A 21649-nucleotide genomic window follows, 5' to 3' on the forward strand; every position below is an offset into this window, starting at 1 on the left:
ACCAGATTCCCTAGGGTTTCAGTATTTAATTTCTAGACGACTAGAAGACTGTCCTTAATATAATCTATGTGTTTTGGGAATTTTTTATGGTGATGAACAAAGTAAACATTTGAGCTGGAAATCACTGGAAGTATTCAAACCAAACAAAAGGGTAATAAAAAGTAAACCTACACTTAACTTTAAAACCAAGCATGGGTTCTTCTGGTTGATGGGTGTATAGTTGAGAAAGCATTTTTCTCCAGAACTATTCAGTTTCACTGACAGGGAAGTCTATTTTGGCACAATAACCAATTATTGAATGATTTTATACATATTTAAAGGAAAAGGTTGAGCTGCTATCTCACAAAGAATCAGCTTCTTATGAGACAAAAGGGGTGTGCTTGAAATCTTATCTCCACTCTGAAAATCATATAATCTTGGGCAGTTTATTTTGCCTTGTTTAAAAAAGTTCTTGTCTATAAAATAAATGTGCTAGTATCTGTCTATCTCAAAGGATTCATTTAAAAAATGAGAAAACCACCATTTTCTTGAAGTAACTTGTCACGATCACCAACAACAATGTCAAAGCTGAACTAAGGAAACTAAGTTGAACTAAGGTCTCCTAAATCTAAAACTCCATTTTCTATTCCAAGTATATCACTCAATCTCCTGACGTAAGACATGCTAGCAGCTGTTATTAAATAGGTCATTTTTGATCCCTCACCAGATGGTAGCTTGGGTGTAAACACCACCCAAAATTCTGGTTAGAATGGTGACTATCTGTGAACCTAGGCTCCTTTCTCTTTTCTAAATTTACTTTGTTCTCTCTGTCCAAAGCTGACATTTTCTGGATTTTCTTGATTCAGCATTATTTATGCAAATGAAGAGTTTCCAGTAATTCAACAAAGCTAAGAAGTGTCTCCCCAGTAAGAATCAAACAGAATGGTACCTGGTGGGGAGTAAGGTTTTTGGCCAGACTGTTGCTGGGTGGATAGAAGGGCCTTAGGAAGAATTCATCAGAGTCAGCTTTAATTTATACGTTGTTCACTTTAAATCCTAATATGGATATAATGGACTCAGAAGTATAAATGAAAATCATGAAATCTCAGTGCTTCATGGGTTATCAGTACTTCCAAATGATTGCTGTGCTTTCGAAATAGTCACCGTGGAAAGCCCTGTGCTTTTTGAACAACTGCTGAAGCCATTTCAGATTTTTCTTTTTAAATTGTTATCATAGTCAGTTTGGCCCCTCCTTTTCCTTGCTGCCTTTTCATTTTTCCTCTCCCATGCACACAATTAGTTCTTTATAGCCTAGCCCTGACTTTGGCCAAAAATGGATGCTCTAAAACAATCAATTAACCTGTTCATCACATACGGCTCTGAATGCCTTTCTGCTATTTCAAAAACAAATTCTTTGTTTCCATTTCTCAACCATCCTTAAAGAATGATGACCTGCCACCATGAAGATGTACATCTTTCAAATGTTCTGCAGATTGTTAAGAACATTGCAAAGGAAAAGGTCCAAAGACATTTTAAATAATTTTAGAAATGCCAAAATAAGTGAATAACGTCCAATAGTGAACACTCGCAAGGGGAAAAATTACTTTTGGTACTTCATTTTAGTATGTTAAAAGATGAGCCAAATTAAATTACAGCTATACTTTATACATATATAAACCCTATGCATGGGTTTGGGTGTGTATAATCATAAAATCTCCTGCATATTTATAAAATGAAAATTAAAACTGAAAGGAAGCAGAAGAAAAATCAGCATGTAAAATGCCATGGAGGAAAACACCTGCTGGGAAAACAGAAATGTAAAAAAGATCTAATAGGCTTCCTTCATGATTTTACCCAGAAACGTGGTAATATTTAGAAATAAAAGTGTGAAAAGGCAGTAGCATTTCAATGTTTTTAACACATTTAAAGGCTCTGCTCCATGGTCAACATATCAAGAATCTAAAAACCTGTAATAAACTTTTGTTTTTTAATATCAATTTCAAAATACATTTTATTCTATTTTTTAGTTGTTTTATATTAATTAGTGAAATTTTAGGAATAAATTTTAATGTTGTCAACTTTAAATTTTATGTCTTCATGATGTAATTCCCCCAAAGATGGCATTTACATTTTAGCCAGATGCTTCATTTTGTTGCATATCACTGAAAACTCAGAAATCATAAATGCACTAACCTTTTACTCCTAAAGCATGCACACAGGCACTCTTTAATAATTCAACGACCTTTCTATAATGATGAAGTCATACTGACGAACTCAATAGGAAAATACTAATACAATTAAACAAAGCTTAAATAATTCATTGTAGAAACGAGGCATAATAGAGCAAGAAAAATAAATTCTAGCTGCTCAAAATATTTTACTTTTTCTTATGCCAATGCATATTTCTTAAATCATAGTGACAGTTTTTCTTCTCTTTTGTTGAAATACATGACAGCTATTCATATACTGGAGCAGGTGCAAAAGATAAATGCTTTCCTATTAAAATCAAGAATGTCAGCATTCTATATGCAATGATGGGCAGACCTCCATCATTTTTGCATAAGTTATCTCCTGGGAAAGCTATCACTAGACCTTATTACTACACTATCAACTTATTCTCATCTCAAATTATTTTTCTTCAAAGGCAGTCAGCTGCTTTGCACTTTGCTTTCTTAGATTCACTGATTGATAGGTGATGAAAGAAGTCACCCAAAACAGAAAAAAAAGGTTATTAATAATTTCATTTAACACAAAAAATCCAAAATTTAATCATTTGGATATAGTATTGTGCATTTTGTAATTACGATTATCAATAATTACTAAATATGGCTATACAAAATAATATTTAAAAACTGGAAAAACTAAATAATTTTTGTGAATACAATCGTGGTAGATTCTAAAATGAATTAATTAGAGTCAGTCATGAAGAAATTAATTTAAAAACTTCTATTGTAATGGAAATAAAATAAAAGTTCTTACTATGGCTTAATGTTTTTCATTTCTTTTACTTAAAGATGATTATGCATTTTTTCAGATGATTAGAAATTAAAGGCCATACTCAGGTTGTGTAATTAAAGGGTGATTTTTTTTCATGATTTATTGAGGGTGACATGATATTCTACAGAGGATAACACAGTCTATCTGAATTGTTTTGAACCAAGAAAACAAATCAGAATTTCCTATGGTGAAAGGAGAAAAAAAATGAAACTCTCCCCAAAACATCAATTAATGAGATTTTGAAAAGTATGTGAAAATGTCTACAAGTAGGGAATTAAGAAAAACTAGATATACTTTTAATATTCTAAAAGTTAACATGCTTTTGAGATATTAATCCCTCTAAAAATATAAGACATACTTAAATCTAGCAATGACTTTTTTTTTTTTTTTGTATGTACATTTCAAGGGGCCTCACTTTGTTGCCCAGGTTGATCTTAAACTACTGGCCTCAAGCAATCCTCCCACCTAGGCCTCCCAAAGTGCTGGGATTACAGGCGTGAGCCACTGCTCCTGGCTGGTAATGTTATGAATAGTCAAAATAAGTACAACCTCCAGTTATTCTTCCTAATTTTTCTACATATAAGCATCCCACCTTTATCTAGAATTAGGAGATTAAAGCTCTAATCTGTGGCAAGTTTAAGAAAGCTTGAATGTTGTGGCCTCCATCTGTCTGTTCACCATATCTTAGTGCCAGAACTGTATTTCCAACAGACAAATGAGACAGAATGATTTACCCAGCATGCATATACCCCAAGAATGTTACTGAAAAAAACTATCACCAAGATAACCATAAAGCCAAACTGAGAGTACTATAAGACATCCTCCATTCCCGGTGAGGTTCAGCATCCACTCTTAAGTGAGGACAAACTCCCAGAAACAACTAAGGGAAACTCGAGACAGGAGAAAAAAACAAACAAACAAACTCAGTTGTCTAGATGGCCTTACTTAATGGGGGCAATGGCAGAGGAAGTTCTGAGATTCTGGTGTAACAAAAGAGCTTACTTATTTCCACATTGCTATTTCAGCTCCTTAACCAAAGTCAAAATTTCTGCCTAGTAGAGAAATCAATCTTTGATCCAATGTAAGATCTGTCTTGCTGGAGTTACAAACAGAAAAATTTAGTTTTTCCTAGCTCAAGCAATTCCAGCCTTGATATATTTAAGGAATACATTAAATATATATAAAATCCAGCTTCATTCACCACCACTATGAAAGTGGATCACTTTTTTTCTTACAATTTTTAATATCACATGCCCTGTACTCTCAAGCTCACCTGAGGTCATGTTTATTTTATATCAAAGTACTGCAAATAGCAAAAATATCAAATATATATTTATACTTTCATCTTCCAAATTTTGCCTAAAAAGTGGAAGTTATGAAAAAGAAGTTGGTGAAACAATTATTAATGAATGTATCAGAACATTACTGAATTTTAATGAAGAACTATTGATATTGAAACAAGTCTGGCATAATTTTATTTTATTTTTTATTTTTTGTTTGTTTCTTTGAGACGGAGTCTTGCTCTGTCACCCAGGCGGGAGTGCAGCAGTGGGATCTTGGCTCACTGTAACCTCTGCCTTGTGGGTTAAAGTGATTCACCTGCCTCAGCTTCCCAGGTAGCTGGGACTACAGGCACCCACCACCACACCTGGCTAATCTTTGTAGTTTTAGTAGAGATGGAGTTTTACCATGTTGGCCAGGCTGGTCTTGAACTCCTGACCTCAAGTGATCTGCCTGCCTCAGCCTCCCAAAGTGCTGAGATTACAGGCGTGAGCCACCGTGCCTGGACTATTTTAAAAATTCTCTAATATTCTCCTTAAATTGTAAAAAGTCTTTATTTCTTTCATTTGGGAAATAAAAACATCTATATATTTTAAAAACATATTACCATCAATTCAATCAAGATTTCATCAAAAGATTCTAATAATATCAATCATCACCTCAAATGGGAGGCTTCTGAATAATGGACCATTTTGTGTAATAATACATGTAAACAAAATTATAATTGATTTTTTTTTTTCCGAGATGGAGTCTTGCTCTGTCACCCAGGCTGGAGTGCAGTGGCACAATCTTGGCTCACTGCAACCTCCACCTCCCAGGTTCAAGCAATTCTCCTGCCTCAGCCTCCTGAGTAGCTGGGATTACAGGTGTGTGCCACCATGCCCAGCTAATTTTTATATTTTTAGTAGAGACAGGGTTTCACAACATTGGCCAGGCTGGTTTCAAACTCCTGACCACGTGATCTGCCCGCCTCGGCCTCCCAAAGTGCTGGGATTACAGGCGTGAGCCACCTCCCCTGGCAGAATTCAAGTATTTATTTACTGTCTGGTAACACTGATGAGAAAATAACAATGTTAGACACTATCACAGGGTATACCCTCCAATCTTCAAACCATATGTAAATTTATACATCAGGTGCCTGAACATTCTATATTTATACTACTTTATGTTCAAAGAAAATCTATATTTGAAGATTATGAAATGAGCTAGGAAGAAGAACTTTTGAAAAGTCAAAAAAATTTTAACTATAAAATCTTATTTGAAGATATTTTTCAACCCTTATGATCTCAAATTACTGTATAAGTCATAATGTAAAAGTAATGAAATACTCGAAAAAATGTTTAATAGAATTTAAAATTTTAACTTTAGAGAATTTGGAAGTTCAATCATTCTCAAAGAGGCTGTAAGGATGATTAAAATCCTGAAGGAAGCCTGAAAGAAAAAAGACACATTCATTATTGGAAATATCATACAGTGCTAACTCTCAAGTTTCACATTCAAACTAGAAAGCTTAAGTTCAAGGCCATTACACCAATTTTTACAGAAATGTAATGTTTTCCAACTCCTGATTCATCCCTTGAAAAGCTGTACATGGTTAATGATTATCAACTTAAATTAGTCACATACACCAGAGTAAATTGGAAATGAAAAGCTTCTTCAATTACCCAAACTAACATAAGTGATTTATTTCCTTCTGCCAACATGAAAGGGAATGTTCATGAAGGATCTCATTGACTCACCCTGCACTGAGGTTAGAAAGCTCACTCAGCACAAATATTCCCAGAAAGGGTTCAACTTGGCAGTAAAGCAACCATCTATTCCAAAAGATCACCACATCAGTTCAACTTTTCATCTGCTAAGAAAAAAGTCCTGTCAAAGTGTGTTACTGTAAAGCAGCAGCTGTTCTGTAGAATAATATCGTCCAAAAGACAATTGTTTCTCTTATTCCCGAAAGCAACTCCTCCACTTCAGCAGACTATTTCTTGTCTTCCTTGACACCATTATTAGTCACAACCCCATGTCTTTGCTCTTCCATCTCAAATGTCTACTTCCAAATATTTCTCTACATTTTTATAGTCTTAAGCTCAGCTGAACATCACACCTCTGTCAGTCTACTGCAACCCCAACTCTTTATAATGGCCAATAAATCCTGACATAATCTTATCCCTGCATATTTCTATAGCCGCAAAGAACTTCCAGTTTCTCTAACACCCCGAGCTCTGTCTCACCTTGGAGCCTCCACCTGGTTCATCTCTTCTCCCACTTGTCTTCTAGCTGACTCCTTATTCTATTTTGGTCTTTGCTGAAACCCTACTCCTTCAATAAATAGGCCTTTCCTATTTATCGCAAGTACACTCTCCACCCTTAATTCCCCTAATTTTAGTCCCTTCTTTTCTTCCCAGCAGTGCCACAATTTTAAATTATTGGCTTTGCTCTTCACTGTTTTTCTTTGTATCCACCTGGGAACATAATCTCCACAAGGGCAGACAGCATTGCCTGTGTTGTACAACTTATATTCCCAATGCCTAGCACAAGGCAAAAGCTCAATAAATGTTTATTTAAGCAACTCCATTCTACTTGGAGCTATCTTTTTCTGACTCCCTTTATTCTTATCTGATCCAGAGAAAAATAATCTTATCACTTACTCAATGTTATCATTACTATTCAAGTCAACATGTACAACGACTATATGTCAAGAACATAAGGTGCTGCTATTGCAGCTGCAATTTACTGAGTGTTTATTATGTGCAAAGTATCATATAGAGACGTATTCTGAGCAATGCCCAGGCTGAGCGGAAGGAGCACAGTGATCCGTAGTAATATGTTATCTCATTGTATCACAACTATGTGAACAACCAATTATTTTTAATCCCTATTTTACAGCTGAAGAAACTGAGACATAGAGAGGTTAATAATACGCCCAAGATATCACAAACAGTAAGTGATAGAGCTGGGATTCTATACTCTATTGAGTAAAATACAATTTCCCTCTTAAGATGAGTATGAGGAGAGAGGGAAAAGTAAAGCGAGCTGACAATTCAAAAGGAAAGAGACAACATGTGCTTAAGGAAAACCAGCAAAAATTGTTTGGAGATGGCAGTGGAAATAAGATTTGAAAAAAAGTTAAGAGTTTTAACTACATTATAAATAAATACCTGGCATTGGTGCAAGAGCCTCTTATCAAAAAGAAAATGGTGAGACCAACCATACAGGAAAAAGAGATATTAACTGTGCACAGAAAATAGTAATGGTGGGGTCATTATCCATTGTTCTATCTCTTAAGCCCAAATTGTGAAGGTCCTTTCCTATATCACTAAGGAATTTAGCTGTGGCTGAAAAGGGAATAAAGATGCAATCAAGGTTTAAAAATTACTGTGAAAATTACAGTATATCTGTTCTCTAAGTTATTAGTAACACTTGTTTATTATCTGTTTCTGGGGGCTATCTTCTTAGCAACTAGATTTTAAGTTTTTTGATGGCAGGCACCATATCTTACACTTTCATAAGAGGGGTTATGAAAGTTGACTCTTGAAAACATCAGTGGACAAGAAGAAGAAAAGTTAGAGGAGACTAAAGAGAGGCCAGACACTATACCAGGTGGTGCCAATGGCGCAGTGATTAAAAAAAAAAAAAATACTGTCCTTGCCCTCAAGGGGCTTGTATTGTCACAGAGATGATGACTGGCGTAAGTTCTGACAACAGAGTAAATAGAAGAAATACAAAAGATTCTAGCTCCAATGTCTGCAAAACAAAATTACGGTATTCCAAAGTTAACTCCAATAGATATTTAATTACAGTGGTATTTTCCAAGTTTTTAAGCACCACATTTTCAAGACTAAAAACAGTAAATTTCTACGATAATGAGTACTCAGCAAAAGCTGCAACACAGCTATTCACATAGAACAGTGGAAAGTCTCCTCCAAAACTTTATTGATACGGTTACCATCTCGTCGGTGAGTAATTCCACACAGCATTTGCTTTTTTACATTGCCTGCCTGTGGCTTTCTATAATAAAAGTCCTTGAACTGGAGAAACTTCAAAAACTTTTCTTCCTCTTTCAGTAAGAAGCAATTACCTTCAATTTTCTTCACACATTCCTACCATACTTCCATTAGAATATTTACCCAAAGTCCCAAACAACTGAAGACACACACACAGATACAGACAAACATACATGCATGCATGCGCGTGCACATACACACACAAATAAAGCTCATATTAGGAAACCGCTGAGTTAAAGGTGTGTATGTGATTCTCCCTTATTTATCCTATTGAAGGCATATCATTTTTTCCATTCATTCACTCTAGAGAGCCTGACATTTAGTATCATTTCGTAAATCTAGGCTACTGCACAGCTGTGCTACCACAAAATTATAAGGAGTCAATTTGCACTTTTTTCTTTTGTTTTTTCTTTTCGGATAATATGTAAATATGTGTGATAAATAAACTAGGCACTGACAATCATAGAAATTTAATTTTAACAGTACCTTGGAAAGCATTTAATTGAGGGAAAGCCAATTTAGGCACAGTGGTCCCCACCCTTCTGTGGGGTGTCCCAGCCCACTTGCCCCGTGAGTCCCCGCCTCCAGCTTCTTGGGGGAAATCACAACTTCTATCCACACTTTATATTAAGGCTATCTTGAAGGGTCCACTCCACAGTCACTCTCACCCACACCCCCGGCTTCACGTTTGTAGACTGTTTCCTCACTAGGTCTCCAGCACAAATATCCCCAGCTCCAGATTCACAATTCCAACTTCTGGTTGGAGTTACTACACGCATGTCTTGCTATCACTACAAATTCAACATGCAGACTTCATCCTTCTCACCAAAACTTTCTTGCCCTTCCTCCTGTTTTCCTCCTTTATATTAACAGCATCCCTATCTTCCAGCCACTCACAGTGGAGACTTTGGGGTCTCTTCCAGGGATGCTTTTTCACTCCCTACTTCTAAATGATCACCAGGACTTGCCAATTCTAACTTGAATGTCATCCAAGTCTGTCACTTCTTCCCAGTTTCCAGTGCTACCACCCTTGTTTGGGTTTTCATCTGTGCTCGCTTTAATGCCTAGCACTCTCCTCCTGACTGGTTTTCCTGCCTGAATGGTTCCTTCTTTAAACCACCCACCCAACCACTTCCCCATCCCCCCAGTAACACCATCAAGGTATGTTTCCTTACAAATCTGATTATGCTATTGTCCGCCCCTCCAAAAAAAAAAAAAAAAAAAGCCTTCACATTCCTTCAAAATAAAGGCTATATTTCCATGTCACCTTTAAAATAAAGTCCATATCCCTATGTGGAGATTTCAAGATTCCCCACAAATAAAGCCCAAGTGCCTTTCTCATCACAGTGTCAGGATTGAAAGCTCAGCCTCTGAAGCCAGATTGCTCACCTCACCTGTGCGACATTGAGCAGGGCCACTGCGCACACCTGTCTAGGCTGAGGGTCCCGACACAAGGCTGGCTGAGGGATGAGTGAGCGTGGAAGCATAGTCCACATACCATTCACCATGCTATGTTTCAGCACAGGGCTTCTACAGGCTCAAAATAAGTGGCACCATTGTCTATCTCACATAAAGGCAATATAAAGGCTTAGTTTCCTTGTCTTAAAGTATGGCTAATGTTAGGATTTACCTCAAGGGATTGTTGTAAGGTTTCAACGAGTTAACACATGTAAAGTTCTTAGAACAGTGCCCAGAATATTATAAATGCCCAATAAGTGTCAGCAGTTATGTTCTCAGCTTACCTGTTCCTTATACTGTAAGTGAACAGTAGAATTTATTTACTATTTCTCAGGTATAATCTGTGCTTTTTCACCTTCATGTTTACTGTTTATTCTGCTTCCTCCCCCGAAAATGTCCTCCCCTGAAAATTTCCTCCCCTAGCAGCTCCAATCTGCATGTTCATAAGCCGTCCATTCCTGAAGCTCAGCTGGGAGACCATGATACCTCCATTAAGCTTTATTTGATCTCCATGTACTACATGAGTTCTTTGGGCTTTAACTCAACTCTTAGGTGCCTAACATGGAACTTACTGTAGAAATATTTTTTCTTTTCTTTTTTTTTTTTTTTTTGAGACGAGTTCTCACTGTTGCCCAGACTGGAGGCAATGGCACAATCTCAGCTCACTGCAACCTCTGCCTCTTGTGCTGAAGCAATTGTCCCACCTCAGCCTCCTGAGTCACTGAGACTACAGGCATGCACCACCACCATGCCTGGCTAATTTTTTTTTTTTTTTTTTGTATTTTTTGGTAGAGACAGGGTTTCACCATGGTGTCCAGGCTGATCTTGAACTCCTGAGCTCAGGCTATCCACCCACCTTGGCCTCCCAAAGTACTGGGATTACAGGTGTGAGCTATTGCACCCAGTCTGATATTTTATAGTATCTAAACTTATACTCTCAAGGGCTTGTCTTCCTTGAAAGATCTCAAGTGCCTTATGGTACCCTGCAAAGTTCCTGTTTATGTTCTCGCAGGGCCTCTAGAATTACAGTGACATAATAGGCTCATAATAGGTAATAATATAACCATTTATTGAGCATCTACTATGTGTCAGGTACTATAAAAAGTGCTTTATACATAGTATTTAAATTACATCTCACACAACTTTTGTAGCATTGTTTCCTTTTATACAGGAATACTTAAGTAATTTAAATAATTTGCTTAGTGTTAGTGAAAAACTGTTGGGGCAGAGATGAGAATCCAAGATATTTCTGGCCCTGAGATTGAGCTCCTTCTACTTCATGGCCCTATCTTGCCTGGCTCCTTCCCTTGCCCGAGAGCCCAAGAATCACCATTTAGTGATTATGTATTATATTCTAGGAGTTTTTCCTAAATTATTCCTAAGCTTCCTTGAAAAATGCTTATTATTTTTCCTGTATTCCAGATGAGGAAATCAAGTCTCAGAGATGTTAAACAATTTACCTTAGGTTTCACAGCTAGTAAACTCCAGATGCAACTTTGAGCCTAACTCCAGAAGCCTCCTGCCCACTCCACCCCTACTCCTCAAAACTGCTTGTCACATTTTAGGAGAAGTCCCTTGAGAAAAATGCATTGCCCTTACTATTATCAGGGTTTCATTTATGTGGTTTTATTTTATTTAGATAGCTTTTCACAGAAATCATCACTACATACACTTACAGAAAAAAATGTTATCCCTATACTGTATTTTGATCACCTTTTGTCTTTATACATTGACTGCCTAATTATTATAACTAACTTCGCAAAAAGAAAGTGCTGGTCCTCCCAAGAATTTGATGAAGTTTTACATCAAAGTGATCTTGATATTGAAAGAATAAAAATTGTTTATACAAACAATAGGTCAGGAATATATTGAGGGATCCATATTTCATACTGGTCATTGTTAATTTCACCAGACCATGAAGTTTTGCCTGAAACTTCTATAAGATCAGTAAAAAATACCACACAAGAGAAATAAGTAGTTACTGATACAGAATACCAAAATGAATCTTGAACTTAATGCAATGCACACAAAGCAGAAGGAAAAAAGGAAAGATGAAGGATTCAAATTACCCATTAGATTTTAAAACAAAATAAGAATATAACTTTTTTTGAGACAGGGTCTCACTCTGTCACCCAGGCTAGAGTACAGTGGCATAATCATAGCTCACTGCAGCCTTCATCTCTTCAGCTCAAGCCATCCTCCTGCCTCAGCCTCCCAAGTAGCTAGGACTATAGGTGCATGCTACCACACCCAGCTAATTAAAAAAAATTTTTTTTAGTAGAGACAAGGTCTCATCATGTTGCTCAGACTGGTTTTGAACTTCTGAGCTCAAGTAGTCCTCCCTTTTTGGCCTCCCAAAGTGCTGGGATTACAGGTGTGAGTCCCCAAGCCCAGCCTGAGAATACAATTTTTAAAAGGGAAAAAATGGGAGAAGAATTAATGGAAATTAATCTGACTTATTTATGAGAAAATAGCACTTGATACCAAACTGGCATGTATGCAGTAACTACCAACGTAATTAAAATACTTAAGATATAAATGTAATTGAAAATTACATGACTTGAATATCATTATTCAATTTTACCAGTGCTCCCTATTTAGTTGGAAAAAATTGTATTGGTTTTCAGTGAAAAAAAAGTGCAAGTGAAAATAGAAAAAAAATTTAATAGAACCAAAATCTTCCCAAGCAAAAAAATAACTCCAAAAAAGTATCCCTCATTATGAAAGTGCTAGGGTTTCTGGAGCTCCCAGAGGACTCAGTAAAAGTAGAGATACTTGCAGTGCATTGTAAGTGTGTAATTACCATTTAAATGAAGGGAGAAAAGCTGGTGAGTGAAATGAGAAACAGGCATTTTCTTACAGCCAACCAGGAACTGACATTTCAGGCAACAATCATCTGATCTACAGTGCGGTTAACAAAGCTATTGTCATTCTGCCACTCATACTCACTCTTAACTGACATTCTCCCCTACCAAAAGGAAACAGTAGGTTAAGTCTTTCTCTATGATTTTCAGTCACAATTTGCTCATTAGGGTCTGGCCTGCTTAATATGTAATTTAACAGCGTATGTTTACCAAAAGACAGCCGAGAGACATAAAGGCTTCTCTTTAATTCTACCTTTTTAATTATTTGGGCATCCAAATCGTGAAAGTAAACAAAATGTCAGAGTAAATTCCTACTGGTTGTACAATCATGATGGTTAAGAATCATCTCATCTCACCTGCAATCCAACAAAAGCTTTCCCTACTAACATCCATGTTTGTGGATTTGGCTGGCCAGCAAGTTGGATGTAGAAAATATTATTGCCTTTTTCTGAAAAGGCATTGAACACCCTTTTCAAATATGGTTAAAAGTTATCACATAGATTTCAAAACTGGAAAACTATCAAATGTGTTCTTATTGAATAGGTGCATAATGAAGTATAGAGTGTAAAAGATTTGTCAAAATCACACAAATTAACTGGAGAGACCCCTCTCCCTGCCACATGTGTTTCAGAAGTCAAATCTTTTCCTTTTGGGTTGCTGCTAGCATGAGATTAGCTAAGTCTTATGATGTGTTTGGCAAAACCATGTGGGATTTATTAGTGTGGCTTATGTTTGTTGGATTAATGTTTCTACAGAGCAAACAAACAACCCTGAGTATTTCTGAAGTAAGAATATAAATGTCAAGTATGACAAGATTAATAAATCATGAAAAGGAAGACTGTGCACACATAATCAGCCATGAGATAAAAGTGATGGGGTTGTGGGTTTCATAGGGCTACTTTATTCTAGCTTTCCCTTTATATCTTCTTTTGGCTGTTTTATCTGATATCTTTTAAGAATCTGTTGCAAGTCAGTGAAACAAGTTAGGTAGACCCTTCCAAGCCATTCAGTGATCTTTCTGATCATCTAAACCAACAGGTCCACAAACTATGACTCCCAGACCAAATCTGGTTCTCTGCATGTTTTTGTAAATAAAAATTTATTGAACCACAGCCACATACATTCATTTATGTGTGGTCTATAGCTGTTTTCAGACTACAACAGCAAAGTAGTTGTGACAGGGATTATGAGGCCCCAAAAGCCTAAAATATTTACTACCCGGACCTTTATAAAGAAAGTTTGCCAATCCCTGATTTAAACTTGTCTCTTACTGTTCTAGGTGAAAATTATACTCTCTGATATAACCTTCTACTCTATCCCACTCTGTCCCATTAAATGTGCTTTTTTTTTTTCTCTTGAGATGGAGTCTCACTCTGTCACCCAGGCTGGAGTGCAGTGGCGTGATCTTGGCTCACCGCAACCTCCGCTTCCAGGTTCAAGCAATTCTCTGCTTCAGCCTCCTGAGTAGCTGAGATTACAGGCACCCACCACCATGCCCAGCTATTTATTTTGTATTTTTAGTACAGATAGGGTTTCACTATCTTGGCCAGGTTGCTCTTGAACTCCTGACCTTGTGATCCACCTGCCTCAGCCTCCCAAAATGCTGGGATTACAGGTTTGAGTCACCATGCCCAGCAGATGTGCTTTTTTTCTACTTCACCAAACCACCCCATTTTTCAATTATAGGCATATCTTGTTTTATTGCACTTCACTTTAGCGTACCTCACAAATATTGTGCTTTTTACAAATTTAAGGTTTATGGCAACTTGGTGTCAGGCAAATGTGTCGGCACCATTTTTCCTATAGTATGTGCTCACTTTGTGTCTCTGTATCACATTTTAGTAATCCTCACAATATTTCAAAGTTGTTCATTATTGTTATATCTGTTACGGTTATCCATGATGGTGATCTTTGATGTTACTATTGTAATTGTTATGGGGGTGCCACAAACCGCACCCATAGGAGACAGTGGACTTAATCAATACATGTTATATTTGTTCTGACTGCTCCACTGACTGGCCGTTCCCCCATCTTTCTCTTCTCAGGCCTCCCTGTTCAGGGAGACACAGCAATATTGAAATGAGGCCAGTTAATAACCTGACAATGACCTCTAAGTGTTCAAGTGAAAGGAAGAGTTGCACATCTCTCACTTTCAATCAAAAGCTAGAAATGATTAAACTTAGTGAGGAAGGCATGCCAAAAGCCAAGATAGGCTGAAAGCTGGGCCTCTTGTGCCAAACAGCCAAATTGTAAATGCAAAGGAAAAAATCCTTGAAGGAAATTAAAATTGCTATTCCAGTGAACCCAAAAATGATGAAAGAGCAAAATAGCCTTATTGCTGATATGGAAAAAGTTTTAGTAGTCTGATGGAAGATCAAACCAGCCACAAAATTCCTTTAAGTCAAAGTCTAATACAGAGCAAGGCCCTAACTCTCTTCAACTCTGTGAAGGCTGAGAGAGGCAAGGAAGCTGCAGAAGAAACGTTGGAATCTAGCAGAGACTGGTTCACAAAGTTGAAGGAAAGAAGCCATCTCCATAACATAAAAGTGCAAGGTGAAGCAGCAAGTGCTAATGTAGAAGCCGTAGCAAGTTATTCAGAAGATCTACCTAGATCATTGATGAAGGTGGCTACACTAGAAAATAGATTCTCAATATAGACAAAGCACCCTTCTGTTGGAAAAAGATGCCATCCAGGACTATCATGGCCAGAGAGGAAAAAGTCAATGCCTGGCTTCAAAACTTCAAAAGGACAGGCTGATTTTCTTGTTAGGGGTAATGGAACTCGTGACTTTAAGTTGAAGCCAATGCTCACTTACTATTCCAAAAATCTAAAGACACTTAAGAATTATGCTAAATCTACTTGCCCGCACTCTATAAATGGAATGCCAAAGCCTAGATGATAGCACATCTGTTTACAGAATGGCTCACTGAATATATTAAGCCCACTGTTGAGGCTTACTGCTCAGAAAAAAGATTCCTTTCAAAATGTTAACGCTCATTGACAATGCACTTGGTCACTCAAGAGTTCTGATGGAGACATACACAAAGATTAATAATGTTTTCATGCCTGCTAAGACAACATCCATTCTGCAGCCCATGGATGAAGAAGTCATTTTCACTTTCAGGTCTTATTTAAGAAATACATTTCCTAAGGCTATAGTTGTCATAAGTAGTGATTCCTCTGATGGAGCTGGGTAAAGTAAATTGAAAACCTTCTGGAAAGAATCCACCATTATAGATGCCATTAAAAACATTCATGATTCATGGGAGGACATCAAAATATCAACATTAACAGGAGTTTGGAAGAAGTTTATTCCAACTCTAATGGATGACTTTGAAAAGGTTCAAGACTTCAGTGAAGACTAATGTGGTGGCACATGCCTGTAATCCCAGCTACTTGGGAAGCTGTGGTGGGAGGATCACTTGAGGATCATTTGAGGTGAGAGGATCACTTGGAGAGAAGGACTTCACTGGAAGAAGTCACTGCAAATGTGGTGGAAATAGCAAGAGATTAGAATTTGAAGTGGAGCCTGAAGATGTGACTGAATTGCTGCCATCACATGATAAAACTTGAATGGATGAGGAGCCGCTTGTTATGGATGAGCAAAGAAAGTAGTTTCTTGAAATGGAATCTACTTCTGGTGAAGATGCTGTGATTGTTGAAATGATTACAAAGGGTTTAGAATATTACATAAATGTAATTGATAAACCAACATGGTGTGAGAGAACTGATTACAATTTTGAAAGAAGTTTTACTGTGGGTAAAATGCTATCAAACAGCATCACATGCTGCAAAGAAATCCTTCATGAAAGGAAGAATGAATCATGTGGCAAACCTCATTGCCACAGCAAACCCAAACTTCAGCAACCACCACTCTGATCAGGCAGCAACCATCAACATCAAGGGAAGACACTCACTAGAAAAAATGTTGTGACTTTCTGAGTGTTCAGATGATTGTTAGCATTTTTTAACAATAAAGTTTTGTGGGGGTTTCTTGAGACAAGATCTCACTGTGATACCCAGGCTGTAGTGTTGTGGAGCATCAGAGCTCACTGCAGCCTCAAACTCCTGGGCTCAAGTGATCCTCTCACCCCAGCCACCCAAGTAGCTAGTACCACAGGTGCACACCGCCATGTCTGGCTAATTTTTTAAATGTTTCTGTAGAAATGAGGTCTTGCTATGTTGCACAGGCTGGTCTCAAACTCCTGGTCTCAAATGACCCTCCCGCCTCGCTTCCAAAAGTTCTGGGATTACAGGTGTAAGCTACTATGTCTGGCCATGTATTTTAATAAAGGTATGTACATTGTTTTTTAGACATAATACTATTGTACACTTAATAGACTACAGTATAGTGTAAACATAATTTTTATATGCACTGGAAAAAAAAATGTGTGACTGGCTTTAATGTGATATTTGCTGTATTGTGGCATTCTGGAACCAAACCTGCCTGTATCTCCTTTTTCTAGTAAATATTATGTTTATGTATCTTTCCTTTTTCAGTTACTATCACAGTTAATTTCATTCCAAAATTCACTTAACCTAAATTTAAAAGTGGTCATATGTGGCATAACCTGAATTTAAAAGTGGTCATATGTGGCACAGTCTCTGCTTTGGGTCAATCCAAAGTAAAATCAATTCCAAAACAATGAAAATATATAATTGAAATAAATTTAAATGTTTACTTAGGGTCTAAAGAAAATGCTAACGAGGTAAAGGAGGAGTATGCTGTTAATGAATAATTGAACATTTTGAAATCCTATCTTCCCAGAATCATTACTCTCAATATTCCCCTAAATCAATGACAGATGTTGTGGTGAATGCTATGGTGTGCTGCACAGATATTCCTTTCAGGAACAAGGTACTCATACCTCCAGACACCAGGCCCTCTTTGGAAACTGCCCTAGCCAGTGCAGCCAGCCACCTCACTTGAGGTTAAATCTCCTTTTGGAGGGCCTCCCACATCTAATGATGGTTGATATTGGGATTTGAGCCATAATCTGGGACAATTCTAAAAGGAAATCCCAGTTCCAGAGTGCCCCATAAGATTGACTGAGGCCTCCTTTGTGACTGCATGACACTTTAACTGTTCCTTCTACCCAAGTCTGCTTCTGTCAGTCCCTTACATGTGTTACTCCTGAGGGAATTCCCCAATTAACTCCTGCAGGCAAGTCTCTGCCTTGGAGCCGAGTTCTTGGGGATCCCAACTTAAAACAGCTGTTCTCTTCAAACTCTTTCTCTCATCCCATTCTCCCCCAAACCTAGTCTTTCTAGCTCTTTATTCCTTCCTCCTCACTGTCTTGTTTCCTCACATTCCTGAATCAATTCCTTTTCTCACAATAGAGTTAACCATCTATTCTTTAAATTTATAATTTGTGCTAGTGTGTTTCAATGCCTTATTCTAACCTTTCAAAATATTCCCTTATAGAAGGTAGTTTTGGATTATCAAGATGAATTGTTTGTTTTGTTTGTTTGTTTCTGAGACAGAGTCTCCCTCTGTCGCCCAGGCTGGAGTACAGTGGCACAATCTTAGCTCACCACAGTCTCGACCTCCCCAGGCTCAGGTGATCCTCCCATCTCAGCCTCTGAGTAGCTGGGACTACAGGCGCACGCCACCAAGTCTGGATAATTTTTTGACTTTTAGTAGAGATGGGGTTTCACCATGTTGCCCAGGCTAGTCTTGAACTCCTGATCTCAAGTGATCTGCCCCCCTTGGCCTTCCAAAGTGCTGGGATTATAGGCCTGAGCCACTGCACCCAGTGAGGACTAATTGTTTTTAATGTTTTACAGTTTTATTTTTAAAAGAACACTGGCCAGGTGCAGTGGCTCATGCCTGTAATCCTAGCATTTTGGGAGGCTGGGGCACGCGGATCACTTGAGGTGAGGAGTTCAAGAACAGCCTGGCCAACATGATGAAACCCGTTTCCACTAAAAACACAAAAATTAGCCAGGCGTGCTTGCACGCGCCTGTAGTTCCAGCTACTCTGGAGCCTGAGGCAGGAGAATCGCTTGAACCCGGGAGGCAGAAGTTGCAGTGAGCCAAGATCAGGCCATTGCACTCCAGCCTCGGCAACAGAGCAAGCCTCTGTCTCAAAAAAATAAAAATAATAATAAAAAAATAAAGAACACCGATCAAAAAGCATTTAAAATTGTACCTTTTTACATTATGCATTTAAAAGTCTTTATATGATTATTATATGGCCAACTGTAGAGTGAATGCTGTTCTGCAGTTACACTGTCCCCCTACAATAGCATCTTGATTCAAAATGAAATGTTCTGGTACAAAAGTTGGAAAACAAGGACACGTAAGAAGACAAAAACTTAAAAGAGAAAGAAAGAGGAGAAAGGAAACTAAGATGAAACAAATCAAACAAAACTATAGTAGATTTGTGAATTTCCATTGCATGCAGTACCTCTGCAAGCTCTAGACTCATTATCTTTTCCAGAGCCAAATGTTTAATTTCGTGAAATTCCTAGCATTGGCACAAGTTAAAATAAATAACTCATCTTTATTCTGCTTAAACTTAAAAATTGTTAAAAAGGGCCATGTGCAGTGGCTCATGCCTGTAATTCCAGCACTTTGGGATGCTGAGGTGGGTGGATTGCTTGAGCCCAGGGGTTCGAGACCAGCCTGGGCAATATAGTGAAATCCCATCTCTACAAAAATCACAAAAGTTAGCCAGTCATAGTAGTGAGCATCTGTAGGCGTGGATACTTGAGAGGCTTAGGCCAGAGGATCAATTGAGCCCAGGAGGTGGGGGCTACAGTGAGCCATGATCATGTCTCAAAGAAATGAAAATTTAAAAAAAAATTTTTAAAAGGAAACAGAAAGAGTAATAAGAGGTGGAGAGAAGTTAAATACCATTACCAGATATTAAAATAGCTTATATATCCTCCATAATTAAAACATTATGGTATTAGGAAACTATTATCCAGATAGAACAATAGCAGTGAAAAGATGCACAAAAATATACTCAAATATGAATGGAAATTTATGAAAAAAGTTTCATCTTATATTACTGGTGTAAAAAAGGCTTTCACAATAAATTGTGTTGGTGTAGTTTTCATTATATAATGACATTCTTTGTCTCTTTTTATAGTTTTGGACTTAAAGTCTATTTTGTTTGATATAGGTATAGCTACCCCTGCTCTCTTTTGGTTTCAATTTGTGTTGAATATCTTCTTCCATCTCTTCACTCTCAGTTTATGTGTGTCCTTAAAGATGATGAAGAGAGTCTCCTACAGGCAGCATAAAAGTTGGATCTTATTTTTTAATCCATTCAGCCCCTTTTTTTCATTGGAGAATTTAACCTATTTACATTCAAGGTGATTACTGATAGGTAAGAACCTACTGCTACCATTTTATGGTTATAATATAGTAATAAAGATTAACTAAGTCTTATGATGTGTTTGGCAAAACCATGTGGGGTTACAGTAGTAACAATTGACACTTATTAAGGACTTACTGAGTGTCGGGGTAGTTCTAGAAACTTTAGCTGTAAAATCTCATTTTGTCCTCAAAGTCACCAAAACAATAATTTAGTCACTGTTTTTAGGTAATATTAACAAATTAGGAACTAAGGCACAAACAGATTAAGTTAGTTGTCTAACGTGGCATACTTAGTAAATGGAAAGCCCAGATTTCAACAAAGCCAGCCTGAACTGTTATATCTCCACTTTCTGCTGCCTTCCCTTTTCATGGCAGGGGTTGGGCGGGGTGGGGGGGTGGGGTGGGGTTGATGGGGGTCTCTTTGTCACCCAGGCTGAAATGCAGTAGCACAATCGTAACTCACTACAACCTCCAACTCTTGAGCTCAAGCAATCCTCCCACCTCAGCCTCCTGAGGAGCTGGGACTACAGGCACATGCAACCATGCCCAGTTAATTTTTTTATTGTTTGTAGTGATGGGGTCTTGCTATGTTGCCCAGGCTGGTCTTGAACTGAGCTTAAGTGATCTCACCTTGGCCTACAAAGTAGTTAAGACCGCAGGTGTGAGGCACCACACTGGCTAACTTTTAAATTTTTTTGTAGACATGGAATCTCGCTATATTGTCCGGGCTAGTCTCGAACTCCTGGCCTCAGGTGATCCTCCCTCTTCCACCTCCCAAAGTGCTGGGATTAAAGAGATCAGCCACTGTGCCTGGCCTTCTGCTGCCTTCTATTACATGTTTTGGGCATTGAAAATCTGCCTACGTTTTACAGATTTGATTTCCATTTTCTTTCTGAATAATTCTAATTATATTCCTGAAAAGTGGCTTAATAGAACGGAGAAAATGGCATGCAGAAAATTCACGCAATATAATTTGAAACCTTACCATTGAAGAAACTTCCTTCTGCTCTTTCTGGAAGATCTCTTTTCAATTATCTATTCATCATATACTATGAGAAGAGAAAATAAATTTATCTTTTCAAATTCTTTCTAGGAAAAGTCAATAAAAACTTATGTAATTTTAAAAATGTTAAACATGAAACATTCCTGAATAATAAAAAGATTTCTGAGATTTTAATATTGTTGCTATTTTAATATTTAGGGCTCAAGTGACTTAAGGTACTATCAACTTGTAATTGACAAAAAGGAAAAGATCAGATATTTGATGGTGACCACAAGACTAGTTGTCTCCAGTGACAGAAAAGCTGTGGATGCTTAATGAATGCTTAATGAATCCCTAATCCCAGCAAACCATCTTCTGAATTCATTTTCTAGGAAAGAAGTGTGGACCAGGAAGGGCACTATTACCACCAATCCTGAAAAATAACTGTGTTCACAGGTAAGGAGTATCGCAGTGTACATAACATTTTATAGGCTCCCTATTTTCCTATTCCACAGTCAGAAGACTGTTTATTCTACATCTTGCATAAATACTCTGAAAACTACCATATGCAAATATCTTACCAATCATCTCCCAATGTGTAAGTCCAGAGGACACTCATGAATCTCCCTCCATCTTCAGACCCCTTTCTCTTGATGTCTATGACACTGAAGTCTCCCACTTTTTCATCTTCTTCTCAATTTCTTTTGCAGAACCCTGTTTCACTTACTCAAGCCTTTAATATAGGCATTCCCATTGGGC

General features: G+C 37.6%; 1 protein-coding gene across 3 annotated transcripts in view; it reads right to left on the bottom strand.

Annotated features, from left to right (window-relative positions):
- Window positions 1-5563: 5563 nt before the first annotated feature.
- Window positions 5564-21649, bottom strand: part of PTTG1IP2 (PTTG1IP family member 2) — a 46448-nt gene continuing 30362 nt past the window's right edge. For 2 of the 3 annotated variants that reach the window (XM_055272783.2, XM_055272784.2), the window contains exons 6-7: window positions 20894-20957; window positions 5564-5688 (exon numbers count right to left, since the gene is read on the bottom strand). In XM_055272783.2, the coding sequence (XP_055128758.2) occupies window positions 20944-20957 (14 nt within the window). In that variant the 3' untranslated portion in view covers window positions 5564-5688; window positions 20894-20943. Of the gene's footprint in view, window positions 5689-19721; window positions 19818-20893; window positions 20958-21649 lie in introns of those variants that run through there. The other variant, XM_063636400.1, reaches the window with a different exon arrangement.

This window comes from Symphalangus syndactylus, chromosome 3 (genome assembly GCF_028878055.3).
Source record: "Symphalangus syndactylus isolate Jambi chromosome 3, NHGRI_mSymSyn1-v2.1_pri, whole genome shotgun sequence".
NCBI lineage: Eukaryota > Metazoa > Chordata > Mammalia > Primates > Hylobatidae > Symphalangus > Symphalangus syndactylus.